The sequence below is a fragment of the Mastacembelus armatus genome, chromosome 5 (genome assembly GCF_900324485.2).
Source record: "Mastacembelus armatus chromosome 5, fMasArm1.2, whole genome shotgun sequence".
Lineage (NCBI taxonomy): Eukaryota > Metazoa > Chordata > Actinopteri > Synbranchiformes > Mastacembelidae > Mastacembelus > Mastacembelus armatus.
The window spans coordinates 25,407,314-25,427,412 of NC_046637.1; the positions used below are offsets into that span (position 1 = coordinate 25,407,314).

Sequence of the window (20,099 nt, forward strand, 5' to 3'; positions counted from 1 at the left end):
CTCATTGATTTGCCTGTAGGTTCCTTGTCTAAAATCCTCATTTGGCAAGAGGAACTTCTCAAACTGCTCATTCAACATCACAGCCTTGGGGAATGTGAATGTGTGATGGTGGCAGGAGTCAAGGAGACAGAGAAAAAAACACAGAGAAGGTAGCACGAATGACTTTCTCTCACGCAGGTTCCCAAAATACTCTTCTTTTCATAGCTCAAAAAACACATAGACACAGTCATGTTTCCATCACTACTGAGGACACTTATTTCCTGGAGACTTACCCTAACTCTAATCACTACTTGTCTCATCCTAACCTTAACCTAAACCAAACCCTAACTCTAACCTTACCTTAAACCAAACCAAAAATTTTGTTATTTACACTCTAGGGACTTGCTCCCCCCACCCCCCCCAAAGAATGGCTGATTATACAATGTGACTGTATATTCAGAGTTACATGTCTCAAGTAGAGACACACAAAATCAAACACATATATGATGCTCTGAGTCCATCTACCATACAACAGTAACTTCCTACATGGTCTGAGGTTTATTAACGTATACACATTATTAATTTAATATAGTAGGTGTTAAAGTTAAGATCCCTGTACACACTAACAATGGTCTTACTGGACAAACAAACACACATTTCTACATCTGTTGTATAGTTTGATTTGGGCTATAATGTTGTGGAAATCTTCTATCAGTGTCTTAAGAAGGTAAATTTCTTGGTGTACAACAGGACACATAAAACTCCAGCTTTGAACATACACACGCACACACACACACACATAGACACACACACACGCACTCATGTTTCTGCACACATAGCAGCAGCAACAACACACTCCTCTTTAAAAATGATTTGTCTCTAATCTGGTTCATACTATGATGGCCGTATGAAGCATTGCAGCCGTGTGTGTGTGTGTGGTGTGTGTGTGTGTTTGTGGTGGTGTGTGCATCCATCACAAGGCCCTGGATGATTTATTTATGAAATGTGATTTTTCTTTCTGGAACTCTCCAGCCCTGTAACTCAAGCTCACACACTCAGTCACTTGGCCATACACACACAAAGTCACTCAGTGTGTCACTCTCAACCACTGATACACACTGACTGACTGACGCACACACACACAAGGTTACTCTCAATCATACACTCTTGTACAGTATTTGCTCTACCAAGGAATGAATTTGTTTATTTTGGGATATGAGGATTTAAATCCTGTGTTTGGGGGGGAACAAGGTTATTAACTCTGTGTGTGTCTGTGTGTATATGTGTATGTGTTTGAGCCCATATTGTGTTTATGTGTGAACATGACAGTTTGTGGCTACTGTAGCAGTCACTTATTTTCCCACTGGTTTAATCTCTAACAAACTACCATCCCCTCCTTATGACTCATACAGTTGCAGCTCATTTTCACTCAGAATATAGACTCTTTTTATGCCACACTGTGTGTGTTTCCTCATATTTTATCCCAGCAATAATCCTGAACTGCATCAGGGTCAGTCTGACTGAAGTGTAATAATTACTGCATATTTTGTGACAAGGCCAGTGGGTGAAAAGAGGAGAGATAAGGAAATATTTATGTGAGTGGGTGTGGCAGGGATTGCGTGAGTAACTTCTGTGCCACTTCTTTGCTCTTTATGTGTGGGTGGGTGTGTGTGAAGTCAAGCCAGTCACGCTGAGTGACTGAGTGAGCTCATCTGTTCTGGGGGTCTATAAATATTGTAGATGCCATGTGCCTGCAGTAAACCTTCTCAGCAAGCTACTGTATGATGTCACCCTGGCACACCTCAAACCAACACACACATATGTGCACAGCTGTGCTGCCAAGGTCTGCTATCCATGGCAACACTGAGGTGAGGTAGGTAAGGATGCAGAGTCCTCAACCATGAATTTCCTTCTCATGTTTCTAAATTTTCCCATTCTTCATGTCATTCTTTCCTTCATCAGACGCCTTCCCATTTATCTGCTTCTCAGTTTCTGTTTTCAGTTTCTCAGTTTCTGACTTGTCGAATTGGAATAGTTGTTAATATCTTAGTCATCAGTACATCAAAAAATATTTTTAAATACTGCCATCACAGTTAATTAGTACTTTAACTGTGTATTCAGTACATAATAAACCTTTTATAAACACTCACCCAGCCTCACACACACACACACACATCCTTATTTCCTGTCTATGCTACTACTATAAATAAAAGACAAGACATTTCCCATATTAAATAAAGAGGCTCTCAAATGCTTTCATTGCTATTTTTTTCTTGACAAGGCACTCATCATATTGTATGACAATATGATGTTTCAGGCAATGGATCAAACTCTTCTTGAAGCCCCATCTATTTTTAACGGTACTTACATTTAACTCCATTTTGTTTTTCTATCATCTTTACTGAAGCCAAACTATATCCACGTTATCTACACAGCAACACTCTTTTCCTTTATTTGCACCTGTGACCCCCACATGCACTGATGTTGTTTCTCTGCTCTAAAATAGACTCAGTTCTGATCATTAATTGCTTATAACTCTAACATGGAACGATGCAGTGGCCTATAAAAGTCAAAAAATAAAGAAAATCTTTACAGTTTCCTAAGTTAATATGTTTACTTTGACACAGTCCTAACCTCAAGGATAGAAATTTGAGATCAAAACAATTTCATTTCCTCTGTTTGGAATAAATCCACACAAAGTAGACAGTCACTGACAGCTTACTTTCTGTTGGCAAAATCCTGTTGGATTTTAGGGTGCACTGCCCCCCCAGGTGATGGGACAAAAGGACAAAGGATAAAACATGCAGTTCATAGAGTGCTGTATCAACACCAGCTTCCTTGCTGTTTCTGGGTCCATCACTGCTTTCATCATCCTGTCCCAGAGAACAGGGGATTCCTCTACTTCCTCACTTCAGTCTTTCAGCCAGACCCACTAACACACTGAGCCGCTCAGCTCTGGCAGCTGATCAGAAGCAGCAATCAAGGTTGAGGCTTCACATGCCAACAAATACACACACACAACCTTATGCACACAGAAACAACACAATTTAAATAGCCAAATCTAGATAGAGTGTATATTTTGATCTACAAAAACTATGTTTTGCATGTAGCTACATTCACCTGGTAAAGGTACTTCAAGGTTCATGCAGGACAGGTCAAGTTTTGTTTAAGTCAGGTTTAAACACTACTAATAGAAAATATGCATACACATATACACACAGGCAGACACACACAGACAGAGTTGCTGACATGTGGTCTCCCACAGGACAGAAGGTGTCAGGAAGTCAACATCACATGCTTCCTAACCCTCCCCTTGTTTCCATGGGGACTGAATTTGCAGGGCTTTGAGAAGTGAGGACGAAAAAGAAAACCCTGAGTCTGCACGTGAGCACACACACACACACGCACACACGCACACACACACACACACACACACACAGACACAGAGACACAGACACAGAGAGAGCATATATGGACTCTAATTGTACAGCAGACTGACAAGCAGAGGTGTTGAGTAGGTAAGAGGACAGACTGCAGGACTGCAGGATCTTGATAAATATAGTCTTCAGTACGTGTTCCAACTAAATGTGTATGGTTGTATATGGATTGTTGGACTTGCTGGAGCTGAGCCTTCTGGGTGAGGGGGAACACTGGAGGGCTGGACATATATTTCGTTGGGTCAGCATTAAACAAGAGCCAACTGGCTCTGTGATGTATTCCCACCGGGGTGCTGTGGAATCTGTGTTTGTGTGTTAAATCTGTATGTGTGAATGTGTGAATGTGTGTAACAACGATGTATTGCAGGGATGAAATGTCATTTGTTAAGGGGAGGGAAGCCGAAGTGATTTTTGCCAAATGACAAATAAAAATAACTGACTAAGATGACGAGGATAGGATAGATGTGCTGATCTGGCACACACACACACACACACACACACACACACACACACACACACACACACACACACACACACACACACACACACACACACACACACACACACCTACAGTAGATGATGTTGCAGTTAAAATAAATGCCCATTACCTGATAAGAAAGCAATAACTTATCTTCATGATTAACAATCTCTGGATAAAAATGTTATTCTTAATCGTTAGATTATTTTCATGAATTAAAATAAAGAATAAACTCTTGAACGGAGAGCTGTGGAGGAATTCCCCAGGGTGTGTCAGTCCAAATGCTCTAAATCAGCCAAAGTGGAAGGATTTAAGCAGCTGTTCATGGAGGTTTGCCAATCAAGAGCAAGTGCAGTTGTGCTCCATTAACTGTTAATCTGTAACTGGCTGTACACATGCATGACTTGTTAAAACAGTAGTATTATGCCCAACTGATGGATCAAAACAGAACAATACCTGCATTTAATACATGCCTGCTCACATGATGATATCAATACTGCAACACCATAAAATCTGCTGTATACAAAAGGTTCCATTAAGAAATGTATCCCAGTTATATCCTGATACTTGTTTTATGTTATTATTAGTTATATTTGATCTTCGATATATTGAGTTGTTTATGAACAGGACGGTCTATTACTGTAATTTGGCAAGCATAGAAACAGTGTAGAGATAGAGAAGTGGACAACAGGAGGAGTATAGAGAGCAAAACGTTGGGGGCCTGTCGAGGGTGTACCTGCCTTTAGCCCAAAGAGAGCTGGAATAGGCTCCAGCAGATCCCTGTGACTCTAATTAGGAATAAGTGGGTATAGATAATGGATAGATGGGATGAATTGGGTGGGGCTTAGCAGATTACATTCAACAACGCTTTCAAAAAAGAGAGACTAAGAGAGAAAAACATGTTTACTCTATAGGAGCACCACCATGTGAGTGTGCGTGGCACATGCTATGATACACCCACAGCCCAGGCAGAAGGTCCACAGCCAATCTGGACCAATTAAAGCACAGATCTGTGGGTGCCTGACTGTGAGTGGGAGTGTGCGTGTGCATTCCCTGCAGGGTCGCGCCCCCCCCCCCCCCCCCCCCTCCAACCCACAACCCCCCACCCCTAATACTCAACTCACACAAGATAAGAGAGAGAAGAGAAGACATTGGTTTGCTGACACAAGATGCTGACACGCCAGCACAGACAGAGAGAGCTGAGAGAGGGCTGTGAGGATGAGACTTGGAGAGAGGAAATGCAGGATCAGATAGGAGGAGGCAAAAGTGAACAGATCACAATGACAAAAGGATGTGACTGAAACTAGAGAGGTAGAGCATGGGGGAAAATATTGAAGGATGGCAGTAGAAGTAGATGGGGTGGCACTGATGGAAGCTGCTGAGGTTCATATGACCTTTATGTGACTCACGTACGGGCACTTCCTCTCTGTCTCACCTTCACAGTTGTTTTCAGCGCCTTACTTGTGCTCTCACTGTCTTTCATTTTCAAGGACATATAATGGTGTCAAAATGAAAACAGTTTTCCATAAGCAGCAGCTTCTAGCTGCTTTTACCTGACTTGCTCAGAGTGGATGATTGCACACCCACTCTTCCACTCACTATGATGCTATTACAATTAAATTTTTATTTCATTTTTTTGTTGCAGCTGTGAAAATTGTAACTGTGTTAGCTAACAGCTGTCACATCTGGAAACAGTAGGGAATGCAAGTGTATTAATTTGTTACTCTGTCAAGGTTATGCATTCAGTTTGGCATTGGAGAACTGACTCATCTGATTCTAATAAGAATAGTTCACAGCAATGGGGTGTTTTGTTCTGAACTACAACAACAGAGCATATTGAATTTGCTAAAGTGTATAGACTCAATTCTAATCCAGAGATATTGCAGCTGACACTTATACTGTAGGTATAATTCATTTTCTAAGGACTACTATTTCTGTGTTGAAGAACACTGAGATTGTTATTAAAATAAAAGAAAACTTTAACCACCTCACAGTTTGGAAATGGTCGGAATCGCTATGATTAGATATCAGACACCTGTAGTGCACACCACACTGTATTTGTCTTATAATTGATTATAGCACAATATTTTTACATACATAGACTTAAGTGGTTGCACTTTCTTGTGCACCTGCATTTAATAAAGCCCTAACTGAAAGGCCCATTACAATCTGAGAGCTTTCCAAAAAGCACAGACCCATTTTAACTGGCAAGAAAATTATGCCATGTTCATGTTCTGAACCTTGTAATTGGAGCTTGAATAACACATTTCGAAATGATTTTAAAAATCCACACACCACACAAATCATTCATCCATTATACTGCTTATTCCTATGAAGGGGCACAGGAGGGCTGGAGCCAGTCCTAGATGACAATGGGAGAGAAGCAGGGTGCATCCTGGACAGAGCCCCAGTCTGACACAGGGCTGACACATAGAGACAGACAAAGCCTCACAGTCATACTGGCAATTTAAAGTCACCAGTCACTTCTGCTGCTATTATATGACATGCTACTATTAATACTGAAATTATAAAAGTTATTTTTACTGATAAAAAAATTCTATACATGTAAGGGGCAACCTAGCTGCAAGCTAACAGCAAACCATCAATCTTAAGTCAAACATAATGTTGATGACTCCAGATACTTACTTGTAGTTTTCCAAATCTAGGCTATTTCAAATTGAATATACCATTGGCCATTTCCAATTACTGTAACAGTCACAATCACTTATTGGTGCACTTAAATTCTTTGTTTGTTAGAGTGTTTATCAAGTGCTTTGCTTCAGGTTTAAACTATGATGCTGAATTTCAAGGTGTCCAAAAACATCTAAGAGGCATGTGATGTAACTGTCTCTGTGAGTTTCTGTACTTCAAGTTTAATTGTGTGCATGCGTGACAGAGACAGACTGAGTGGGAGTTAGGCTGGGCAAATGAAAGGGCTATTGGAGTGTGGAATTGAGAGAAAGAAGGGTTGGTGCGTGCCGCACGGTGGCGGAGACAGTCGAAAGCAACTGAGTGTGAATGATATTCTTCTTGCACCAGAGCAAGACACGTCATAGCCCCCATTATGCTAATGGGGCACCACAATGCTTACTGACCTTCATCAGTGACAGACAGGACTGACCATGGTGATGATTATGTGTGTGTGTGTGTGTGTGTCTGTGTGTCTGTGTGTGTAAGTTTTTTCACATGATTATAATTTGAGGAAATAGTCCAGGCTATTAATGTTGTAATTGGGTGCCCTATACCATGCAGCAGCACAGAATATGTGTCCTTGGTGCCATTGTAGCAGTACGATACTAAAACATGTGGATGCACAGGCATAAACACACCGATTATGAACATAACCTCATATAAATGCAGTGAAATGTTTTCAGGCTACTAGTTCAAACAATCTGACTGAGCCCAGTTCTGTGCACACATGCGATTGCTACAGGACAAACACACACATATATAGGCCACTTGGTTTGGTTGTTTTGTGAGTTTCACCTATATTTGCTTCAGCAACCTAACACCAATAATCCAAAAATGTTGAGAGAATGTGGAGGTTTGGGCTCCAATGTAACAACCCAGCAGCTGCCCTCACCTCATGCAGTCAGAGCAAAGTACAGTGAGCTAGCTGAGAGATATGAAGCATTATCTGACAGAACGATAGCTAACTAATAGACCTCTCAGCACACACGCTTAAAGCCATCACCACTGATAAGACAGAACGCGAGGGACTGCAAGAAGAAGACAGTGAGACTGAGACAGGGAAGGCAGCAAGACTTTGAAGAACAAGAACAGCTCAGTGTGTTGGTTATGTCAATATGAATATTGGATCTTTACTCAGTCAACTCAAGTGTATTCATAGAGTGATTTGGAACAACAGGTTCTTGCACTTCACAGAAAACAAGGAGACAATCTAATTAAACCGAAGATGACAAAAAAGAAGCAGCAGAACAAAAAATCTCAAAGAAACAGGGATAGTTCTTTGTGTGTGTGTGTGTGTGTGTGTGTGTGTGTGTGTGTGTGTGTGTGTGTGTGTGTGTGTGTGTGCATGTGATTGTGCACACTCATTTGAGCGTCTGCACCAACCCACGTGTCTGTGAATGGAGCTGGAACTAAATGAATAACAGACTGCAGCTGAGAACTGAGGCATGTTGTAGGTGGTTCTGAATAAACGGGTCTTGGTTTAATACTGAGACAACACAAGCTGAGAGCTTTCTGTAAATACAAAAATTTCTAATTAGTTTCTCTAGTATGTACTTTGTGAACTGATGCTGTTTAAATCAGCCTTAGATAGGGTCTATTCAGTAGCGTAAAGGTGGTGTATGCCATCATGTGTTTATCAGAGACTATCCTCAGATCTCACAGTGTCATTCACATCAGCACTTCTATCTTTCTCTGTAAGACACATCCAAGCCGGAGTGAACAATATGTGCATATGGACATGTGCATGTGTGGCTGTGCTTGTGTGATGTATCAGCCCGTTTTGGACAATTACTTTAACAGGAAGTGCTGACTCTGTGTGGGCAATTCATCACCATTTACTTGTGCAATATTGAAGATTTCAGTAGGGGAGAGTGGGTTAAGATGAGTCATTTTTTACTTAGGCTTTCTTCTAAGTTAGGAAAAATGAGACAGAAGAACAAACATATCTACATTCATTTCAGTGTCTCCTATCAAGAGAAATTATAAACTTATATCTATGACAAAACAGCCTGAAAATACAACATTTAAAAAAAAAAACATTCCTGTGCTCAAGGCCAATGACTGGGGATGAACTGACCACCTGATGTTATAGTTTGAACCAAAGTTTAACAGTTTTGGACTTGAGAGAACAATTTCAAGACCATTGAACTGTAACTATTCAAAAGTCCATTAATCATGGTTGCAGAGAAATATAAATGCTCTCCAACCTCTTTTCCATCCAGAGCAGGCAGCTGGTTTCAGTAAAAAGCTGATAAAGCCAATGAAGGCCAAGATATTTTCCAGTGTCCAGAAACACAACTCCAAATGAATACTAATGCTAGTCTATAAGTGCCAGATGTGTAAATCAGAAACTGTTTGCTAACATGTCCTATCAGCTTCACGTCAAAGTCACTGTTGTGTTTGCAGCTTGATGTATTGCCCCCAAGTGGACCAAAAAATCAATTTTTGGTGAACTAAACAAATCCCACAATGCTGCAATGTGCATTAGACACATTTATAAAGCTATGTCAGGTGATGTCATATCACCAGACATCTACAGTTTATTATTATTAATAACATGAAAACTTGGGCTAAAGCTGCAAAGATAAACAGATTCCTTCATGACATAAGTGATTTGATTTGACATTGAAATATCAATGATATTAACATTCCTATATCTCTGAGTCACATTTCTGATTTATATCCCAAAAATGATACAAAAAACCAGTGAACAAATACAGAAAAATCATAAATGTGTCATCTTCTGCAGCATATACATCTAACATGATGCAAAAGAAATACAAGCGCCATAGTAGAGATTAGCTATATACGGCAATATTTGTCCTACCACCATGTCCTTCTCCCAAATCCTGCATTTCACTTGCACCACCATGCGTTCTTAGATCTGTGTGTCTGTGTGTGTGTGGGTGTGTTATTGACAGTCAGCAGCGGGGGGTGTGTGCTATGTTGTGAGACACTGACAAGCTGTATTTCATGGAGCAGATGAAGCATTTTGAAGTTCTTTAAATCCTTTTAAGGGTCCAGCTGGGGACTTAGCTTCTGATGCCGCTGCCTCTGCTGCTGCCTAAGTCTCTCGCTGGGAAAAATGGGGTCTAGACAATGCCCCCCCCCCACTGCTGTGTTTGTGTGTGTATATTTGTGTGTATGTGTATTTAGGAGAGGGGTTATGTAGTGTTTCTATGTCTCCCTTGGGGTGTATACCCTTAACATTCAAAACCTTAGTCTCTGAGACCTTCCCACACTTTTTTTTTAAACACTCACACTCTGCCTCCCCCAATTCAACATCCAAACCCCAGTGAAACATTCACACCCCCTCCCGCCCACCGTTTCCTTATCTTCTATTCTGAGGGAGTTGCAGGAGGGAGAGTGAATTGACAGAGTTCCAATAGTAAAGATGTTAGACATGGCAAGCCCGGCGTGGACTTAACTGCTGGCTGGAAAACTTCATCTCACATCCCCCTGGTCCTCCTCCTCTTTCTAATTCTGTCCTTTCCTGCCTCCCTCCTTCATTACTTTCGCCTTCCCCTCTGGTGGTCCTGCAACTCCAATCACTCTGCTCTTATTACCGGGGAGAGGGAGCTCAAACACACACACAGCTAGTGACTGTGTCTTCTCCCCTACACTGTTGCATAGTCTCATGCTGTTGGTGACCGTCAGGTGTGCTTGATTTTGTTTTGTTTTGTTTTTCTACTGATGTTCTAATCTCACTCTGTCTATATATCTATTTCTCTTACCCACTCTTCCTCTTCCTTCCCTCACTCTCCTTCTCTTGCCCAGGCAGCTAGGGGGACAAATTGGCACCTAGCTGAGCTAAGTGTGCCTGGTGCTGAGAGCCAGATGGTACTGGCAGAGGGATGGAGGGAGCAAAGGATGGATGGTACCAAGAGATGGAGCACAGAAGCCATGGTGTGGCAGGGCAGCATGGAGGAGCTAGCATTGCACATAATCTATTAGTGCTCAGGGGCCTGAAAGCTGTGTACAAGCCCTTGCCAAGGGCCAGTTTGACCCAGTTAGAGTGTGATGTCAGTCAGATACTAGGATGTAGATGCGTTGTTAATTAGACTCACTACTCACTTCTTCTGGGGCCATATGAGGTTGTCTGTGTCTTGCAAAATTATAGTTCTGATCCAAATTAAATATAGAAGCTCCTTGATTTGTCTACCAAAATGGAAGGATAGGCCAAGGTATGAAATTAAAGCATAATTTACTGCAATTTGGATAGTTTAAGACAGTGTAATCAGCAATAAAACTTTAATTTCTGAACATGTGCCAAAAATAATATAAAAAGACTAACAAGGCAAGAACCAAGGAGTCAGAGTCAAAAGGTAAACAAACCCTGAGGTTAGCAAGACACATACACACCAGCTACCCTGGTTACTCTGCGGTAATGTTGGCCAAAGCATAGAATTAAAGCCCAAGTAACTGATTGATAATTCAATTAATTTTACATTTCAGACACAAATTGGGACATTTATTTCATTTCTTTGTCCTGACTGTTTCTGCACCAGGTCTAATAAATCCTTAAAATCTATATAATGGAGAAAGCTGGGGATAAGAAAAAGTTTGCTGTGGTACGTGTAGAAACGTGGACAGGCCAGGAGTATCATAGTATTTTTTTCTCTCTTTCAGGGTTTCTTGGTGACATTCAGCTGCTCACTTCATGCTCCAGTTTCTTCCACATCAACCCAGTTTCTACTATTTGTTGCTTACATAACACATAGCATAAGATATAGGCTTCAATATCAGACCAATGAGATGTGGTAATTTCTCAAATGACTTCACCCACCCCCCTCAGTATTCTCCTATCATGGTGCACAAAGCTGCCTCAGCCGTCCATGCATAAGCAACACTGGCCTTAGGCATGCTCCCTCACACACACACAAACACACAGACCCAGAACGACATGCAGACAGTGCATGCTGACATTTAAGAAAACGCAGACAGTGTCTGTATTATTGTTTGTTTGTGGATGGGTGCAGATGTGAGTAAGAGTATTCATGTCTTGCTGATTGTGTGTGTCAAGATAAAGTCAGGCAGGGCACCTCCAAATGTGGAACAGGGGTACCTTGGAGGGCTTATTCCTTCTTCTGCAGTGTAAGGTATAACGGCTTTGACACTCATTGCCTCTCACACTGCACCTGTAAGCAAAATACACCTTTTGTACAGTAACTGTGATGGCTGAGTACCAAGTCTGCAAGGCTTACTTTTGTTGGCCTCAGTTCAAATAGTGTGAAAGACCCTGTGATGTAGCTGACTCAACCATTACCATATAGTAATAATAGGAGTGTTACACCCATATATTGCTGTACTGGGAATGATTAAGGTCTATGATCAGTTGTTTAGTTCTCCATTAGAAACACGATACATCTAAAACCTTGGTAACACACTTACTGAGCGCAATCGTCATGAAGTAAATTAGTTTCCTCAATGAAGTTAGGAGTAAGCCTAGGTATCATTTAACAGTTTGAAGCCATACTTCTAGTACTACTTTTAACACCAGACTGAATGGCAGTGTTTCACTGTATGTATATCACTGCAACAAGATGAGAGGTAAACCACTGTATGTCCACAAAAACAACATGCCAGCTGGTGTTAAAGTTGCCCTGTAATTCTATCTTAATAAAATACAGCCTAATACTTGGTTTAACAATCTGACTGGAGAATGAGTATGAATCTGAGTAAGCATACAATGCCAGTATTGAGGTTATGCCTAGTCACAGTTGTATGTATGTATGTATTTTGATGATTATCTGATTTACAATATTGACAATGCAGGTTACACAGTATTTTGTTCATTATTACCTCACCACATTATAGTTGGACTACAATTCAATCCCATTTTCTTATTCCATCACACTATACCAGTTCATAATATATCACACTATATCTTAACACACTATATTTTATTATATGTCTAACTCTGCCAAACCTCCACTTAGACAAAATGAAGAATAAGCAATAACTAACTCTAATGTTGTCATACACACATAGGGTGCTTTGCAGAGCCTTTGTCACCTTTCTTCCCATACTGGACTGCGGGAATAGGAGGGCACGACAACTCTCTAAAGGATCAGTTAATGGACTACTGAGTAATTAATGACTTTGATAATCAGAGGCGGTGTAAAAAAACTTAAAGGGAGCATGAAAATGAGAGTTTAGAAATAAGAAAAGACAAACTAGGGATGAATGAAGAAGGAAAAATGAACAAAAACACTCTGATCCCTGAGACAGGAGGGAGGATGGAGACAGACTCATACACATACTGCAAAGCACATGCTTTTTCATGGGGGCACGATGAATGTATGTACACAAGCTGTGTGTGTGTGTGTGTGTGAACTGGTGTTTATGTGTCTGTATACAAGAGTAAACAACCACCTATGATTAAGTAAACTAGTAAACAATACAGAAACAGTGTGCGCTTAAGTGTATGTACATGTTTATCAGTGAGGACAGAGGGGTGGGTATTTCAAACAAGAGGCAGTTGTTTTGGAAGGGCACTGCAATGTGTGTGTGTGTGTGTGTGTGTGTGTGTGTGTGTGTGTGTCTTTCTCTCTATGTATTTGTATGCTGCAAAAATAGCCAGTGTTGTGTCTGACTGGAACAGGTGTCCAAACATGGCAACACACACTCACACACCATTAAACATACTGCAAAGCACACATCCCACTATAAAACAGACAGAGGTTTTTGATATGGTGTAGCTAATCTAAAACAGCCAATTAAAGTATAAATAGTTGATACTTCCTGGCTCTGTCAAAAGTTTCAGAATACACCCCCATATCTCACCTTGCATTTGCCAGGCAACCAAACCACACACAACATCTTTGTTGTTACAGTGCACAACTCCTGTTAAAACTAAAATGTCATTTTTATTTGCTATTTTTAATCAGAGATTTTTACAAGTGATGGCAGGCTTTACCTTCATAGCTAGCCAGCCTAGCCTTTCACCCTTGGTCCAGTCTTTATAGTTTGATAATCTAGGCACATCCAGCTCCAGATTTCATGCCCAACGATAAGAGCATTGCTGCTTTTCTCACCCAGCTCTCTCATATGAGAAAAGATTACATTAGCAATTAGCAAATAAGCTTATTTGCCCATATTATTCCAAAGTACAGTCAAACTAGTCTTAATTTTTTACCCCATTCTTTTTAAATCTGTCTCCCATGAATCTCAAAACTGTATGGAGATGCAGTGCTGAACCATTGGACTATCTGATTAACAGTAGTAACTTTCCAAGCTGTGGTATGATGGGAGAATAAACTGCTTGGTTCGGACACATGGTGTTCACCCACGGTCTGCTCTGTCTGAGTTACATACACACATATGCACAACTGCTTGCTTTACAACACATTCTCTCTGACAGTGTCAGAACAGTTATTCTCACACAGAAACGGAATGGGCAACGTCTGAGATCTCTGTCCAGAAGAGCACAGTCCTAGGAACGGCTAAGATACTGCCCAGGGCCCTCAAGCTCCCAGGCCTCTGGTAGAGGACCTTAAGCATGCATGGGTCTGTGTGTGTGCGTTTAAAGCCTAATTTGTCTATCTCTGAGGGCTGCATTGGAAGCATTATGCACCGTAATGGGCTGACATGTTAATCTGAAACTCTATTCTCTGTAGTTAATGAACATATCCATCCTAGTCTGTGAGTGTGTGTATGTGTGTGTTTGTGTTGGGGGGAGTTATGGCAACATCGTCCCCCTTTTTATGACGCCGCTGAGGCCAATGTTAATTTGAACACTGATGTCAGTGTGATGGGAGTTTATGTATTTTTAACAATAACATCACTGAAGAGCATTGAATTTTCAATCACTCACACACAGTGTATGTGTGTGTGTGTGTGTGTGTGTGTGTGTGTGTATGGAGGAGAGACAAAGATCTGACAGTTCTGGGTCAGACCAGTCCCAGTCTGGAAACCTACAGAAGACATAACAAAACACAAACATACACAGAGGCACACACCTAGTAGGTGAAGATGACAAATGCTCGTCAGGCAAAAAGAAAGAGAACAGTGCTTAGACTTAGGCAAAAAGGCTGTCCTGCTGTGCCAACACTCATACATCGGCTTACTCCTTAGGAGCAGAGAGAACTAAACACACACGGATAAAAAATACATCACACATACAACACACGGCTAAACGACAAAACAGAAGAGGCGGAAAGAGGAAACAGGGAGCTGTGATATTGTATTATAGTTGAGGGCATAAACACACCATCTATGGTCATTACCCTAATTACTACTGACACATATAGGATAGTGTGGTCAGCAGCATCGCCAGCTGCTACAGCCTTGCTCTAATATATTCATTACAACCAAACTTGAGCTATTCAGATAAAGTATGTTTTTCACACCACCCACTCATCATTACAAGATGCACTCTGCAATTTCCAGTGATGCATCAGGGCCAGTCTATCCTCAATCTTCAGCTGAACAGAGCAAAACTGAGCAGAAATCAATCCCAACTGAGATTTTCTCATTTCTCAGTATTGCTTCACCCACTGTCCATTGCATCAGCTCTCCACTGTGTGGATGGTGTGGAAATGACCACTGCTGTGTTTGCAATATGTGCGTACATGTGTGTGTGTGTGTAGTATTTTGAGAGACAGAGCAGGAGATAGCTTATGCATGTGCTCACCACTCATAATGTTTGCATAATGTCCCTAAGGTCTATGACTGTATAACTAATACTTGTACTGTTGCTCGAATAAAACATTACACTGAACCAACAGGATTAGTAAACGTGCATGACAACCTCTTCACACTCTGCTCCTGATGGCTGCATGTGTGGAAGTAAGCAGCCCAGGGCCATGTACACTAGTAAGCAGCCATGTTTCGTTCACAAGAGGCTGCAGTGAGGCTGTCATCGCCAGCATGGTTCTCTCCCTCGCTCTCACACACTATTGGAGGCACATACACACACACACACACACACACACACACACACTGTACTGTGCCATCATGCCTCGCATTTAGATCAGAGGGTCAAAGGTAAAACAGCTTTATGTGCTTCATCGTTCCCATGCTCAGTGACTTCAACAACACGTGCACATACGCTACAAACCTAAAAATGTATCCTAGTTTACCATTGGCTCCTTTCACTGACAGTTAGGTCACCACGTACAGCAACAAGGTTGTTTCAGTCCAGATAATGAAAGGTGGGCACTGCACTCCTCTCTGGATGCCAGTGCTCTCGATATGTGTCCCACACCTCCACTGTCAGAGCAGCATTTGTCCAGTGAGTATAAACCCTCCATCACCTCCTGTCCACCTTTCAACCTACTACATTACCCACTAGACATGTAGAGCATCCTTCCTGACTCACTGCCATCTATGAGCTTTTTATGTAGTGTGTAGCTCTGTCATCTTCACATTCATTCTTATGTTGAAATCCCAGGACAAGCAGGGATGTATGGCTAGAAAACTCAGGTCTAGCTCCAGCAGGGGTTTCTAGATTTGTAAAATGGTACCATCATGGTTGGATACACCAGCCTGTAATCTATGTGTTTTCATGTGCAAGAATATGTCACTTTATCCTTTTTTAACTTATAAATATGCAACATGTAAACATGCATATCATGTAAGACTAAAATCAGATTTTAATACAGGGCCCCTTTCAAGATAGGCAGGACCCATGAGGCCCTTACCATGTTTTAGGTGCTTCTTGGGTCCTACTGAAAATCTCAATCCAATCCAACACAAACCAGGTGACAATATTAAGTACACCTGGGGATGTGTGGGCTTCTGGAGATCCAGGACACCAGACTGCATGTTATCTTCTCACATAAACCCGCAGTGTTTGTCCAGTTCAACTTGATACTGAACCAGACGACAAATTAGAATATGCACATTAAATGCATCGCTTAGAGTGAAACCACATCCATGTCGACCCACCCCTTCCAGCTCCTCACCTGAGGCAGCGCGGCGTTGATCTGTCGCTGGAGCACGTCCCTCTCGTGCAGCGCCCCCTGCAGTTTCGTCTGTGACTGAATGAGCGTCTCTTGAGTCTCCCTGAGGGACTCCAGGAGCTTGTCCCTCTCGTCAAGCATGTTGACCATCAGCTGCTCGAAGTTGGCCTCCTGGTCCGAGCCGTTCGGGACGCCGCCGGTGCCTCTCGGAGGAGCAGCCGAGTCTCCCTCGCTGATGGTCGGCATCACCTCGCACATCATCTTTCCTGCTCTGTAGTGTGGGCAACGCTACAGGACAGTGTCGGGATTAAGAATCAAATATTGTGGGTTACAAGCCTGATACACAGACTTACAGTAACTGACGTGAGGGCCTATTAACGCCCCGTGGCAACGGGCAGCGCATGCAATGGTAGACAGGCTGCGCGCCTTATTCCCATTACATTACATCTCCTGTGCATCAAATATGCATTCTTAAGCTTCACATCTCCTTACCTAATCAGAGTTATTGAAACGATGAGACGATGGTTGACCTTTCATCCATACTAACCGGCGTTTTTTTCACCCCGTGAGCAGATCCGCCCTGCCCGGCGCGCCATGCACTCACATGTAGAAATCCCGGCGTGATATGATTGACAGCTCAGAGATAGACGGATGCGTTGGGAGGGGTGGTGCCCACGAGCACAAAGGAGATCATCGTACACTGGCAGAAAAATAATAATAAAAGAAACACTAAAAAATATCCGGGAGAAAACGTCCTTAGTCCTGAGGACCGTGAGAGCGAGTTTTATCTGCATCCGCCTTCCCCTTCCATCTCTTCACACCGCCACCGAACCGACTTCACTCCTCCCCCCATACAAACAGTCCCTCTCCCTCTCTCTCTCCCTCTCTCTCACAAACACACACAGACACACACACGTTGGAATCTGCAGTTGTCACTGCCGGGCTACAGCTCTGGAAATAAGGGAGCGAGTCCCCGCACTCAGCCTACAGGCGATTGGTGCCATATGCGCGTTAAAAACACAGGACTCTGCGCTCATGCCATGTTGCAGCGAGTAGCACGGATTTGGCACAACTGGTGAAATGTAATGAACTTTTCACATCAGCATCACTTCGCACGTTCATGACCTGACAGCTCCTGAGACACTGACGCGCGTTCTGGTGGCATCAGCTATTCCAAGCCAGATAGCTGCGATGTGCGCTTAAGTGTGCAGCGCACCCTGCAGGATCTGACATGAAATCATCAACGTGAATAATATATTAGGAACAAACCTGGGAAACAAACGTCTCCGTGTGTAGCTACACAGTGTTTTTGCTGTGCACTATGAGTATGGTGCACTGGTGCACTACTGACTGAATAAAGGGCAAAACATCAACCATACACTGCCCCAGTGCATTGTTGCTATTGCATGTGTTGCAGTTGTCAGGAAGTTGTTTGTTGTGTTGTGATTACAGCACTGAAAATAATCTGCTGGCATTCAGGAGAGTGAAGACAGGAGAAGGACATAGTGTAGACGGACTTGGTCCTCGCTGAGCTCTGACTTATAGGCCTAAAAAACATCTACTGCCATATATCTTCCTTACTGGAAATTTACATTTCAAGAACTCTCCTACATGTCCAGGGTGTACCCCTGCGTTTCACCCAAAGAGAGCTGGGATAGGCTCCAGCAGATCCCCGTGACCCTGGTTTGGAATAAGGGGGTATAGATGATTGATGGGTGGATGGATGGAACTCTCCTGTTGGGATGGCATTTTTATTGTGTGTCTATATGATTTTTAGCAGCAATTTTGTAAAACATTCTTCATTTGAATGATTAGTAATATAAGTAATATTTTATATGGGTCCTTGCTACATAGAAGTAGATATTTTTGAATCAGACACAATCCGATACGTTTAACAGATTAACAGCAAAATATAAGACGCAGCAAAAATATTAACTTCCATATGAATTATACTGAGTGTATAATTAGCCCATAGTGCATGGTCCTAACTTTTAAAGATAGGCCTGATTTTGTCATAAACTCCTAGTAAATTTCCTATTATTTTATTAATTGATGTTTTGAAAGTCTGAATAAAGTTAGCTTTAAATTAAACAGTGAATTGATAACTAGACAACAACCCCAGTTCAGTGTAAAGAGAAAATAATTTTTAACCTGCATGGGAAAGTGACGTCTAAAGAGAATTATAAAATATAAAAATCCTCCTACAGTGGAACAGTGGAGTTGGTTTTGTTAAAAACTTTAAGATGTTAGAAACAATGATGGATATTTGTTGCCTCCAAGTGATGGTTGGAAACAATTTGCTAAAGAAATACTGCAACCCAACTTCAGTAAAAGTAGATCTGAGTAAAACTAGCAGTGCTTCAATCTGTTCAGCATTTACAACTCTGGGCTGTGGGTGGAAACTGCGCTAGTCAGAGAACAGTTACGCTGACACGAACAGAAAGCTCAGGACTTGTTTCTTTGTACCATGTTTGCATTTGGTAACAAATATATGCACGATATGTTGTATTTCCACATGTTACAGAAGGAGTTTTGCTTAGTTACAGACAAAACTTAGATTAGTCAGAGAAGGAGTTATAAAAGGGGTATGGATGTGAGCAAAAAATGAAGGTGTTTTTATAGGGGCCTGTTGGTGAAACTTAATCAGATATTACAGAAGAATAACTTGGAGCGGACATAGGTTTGAAGAGTAAAAATGAGAATAGATCTTGTTAATGACAGAAAACATCTTGCTATACAAGGATAAACAAGCTTGTTATAAGGAGGAAATTGAGTGAAGTGTTGGCTTTAAGGTGAAATCAATATTCTGAGTTACAAAGGAAGCTGTGAAAATGAATAGTGATCACAACATATTATGAAGCTACCCTCAAATGCTGACAGCAAAAGGCTTCATGAAAGCTTCACGACATCTCTGACCCTTTTCTGTAGATGAAACAGTCACTTTGCTTAATTACTTAATTGTCAGGAAGTAATTTGCAGCTGCCCGTACTCGAAGCTTTACCTATGCTGATTTGTTCTTCTTTGAACTGCAGAGATTTTTTATAAAAACTCATTTTACTTTAGTTTCAGAGAAAATTGCCTGAGGAGGTGCTGCTCTGTTTTGTTGAGTTTTCAAGGTCTTAACAACAGTTTTGTCAACAGCCAGTCTGGGATGTTGTAGTGGCCTGCAGCACTTTTACAAAATCCTTGCATAGGCCACTGAACACAGCAGCGTGGATCTTCTTAGCATTACAATTCTTGGTCCAGATAACATTGCCAGAGTTAATGATTTCTACCAGTGTCTTCCTTTACTGACAGAAAGATTATTAAGGCCTTTCCTGGCTCAGTGATGTCTGGGCAGCATTGCTGATGTAGTGTTATGAGAAACAAAGTGACAGTGCATCTGTAATTTCTGTAATTTTTAACATGGAAAGGAAGAATGCCATAAGAAAAAGTTTCTCCTAAATTTCAAGTTTCAGTGAATCAATCTGTTTTTGCTGACAAATAATGATCACCAGTGAATGCTCATTGTCTGTTAATGTGATAGACATTTGGTTACATTGAATTTAAATCAAATTAATTGTCAAGCTGGAGAAAAGGAGCATAAATTGATGTCCAACTGGGCTCACA

General features: G+C 41.6%; 1 protein-coding gene across 6 annotated transcripts in view; it reads right to left on the bottom strand.

Annotated features, from left to right (window-relative positions):
* Window positions 1-17,256, bottom strand: part of ppfia4 (PTPRF interacting protein alpha 4) — a 46,713-nt gene extending 29,457 nt beyond the window's left edge. For 5 of the 6 annotated variants that reach the window (XM_026307562.1, XM_026307557.1, XM_026307561.1 and 2 more), the window contains exons 1-2: window positions 16,983-17,256; window positions 16,494-16,778 (exon numbers count right to left, since the gene is read on the bottom strand). In XM_026307562.1, coding sequence (XP_026163347.1) covers window positions 16,494-16,751 — 258 coding nt within the window. In that variant the 5' untranslated portion in view covers window positions 16,752-16,778; window positions 16,983-17,256. The remainder of the gene's footprint in view (window positions 1-16,493; window positions 16,779-16,982) is intronic. The other variant, XM_026307555.1, reaches the window with a different exon arrangement.
* Window positions 17,257-20,099: the final 2,843 nt, after the last annotated feature.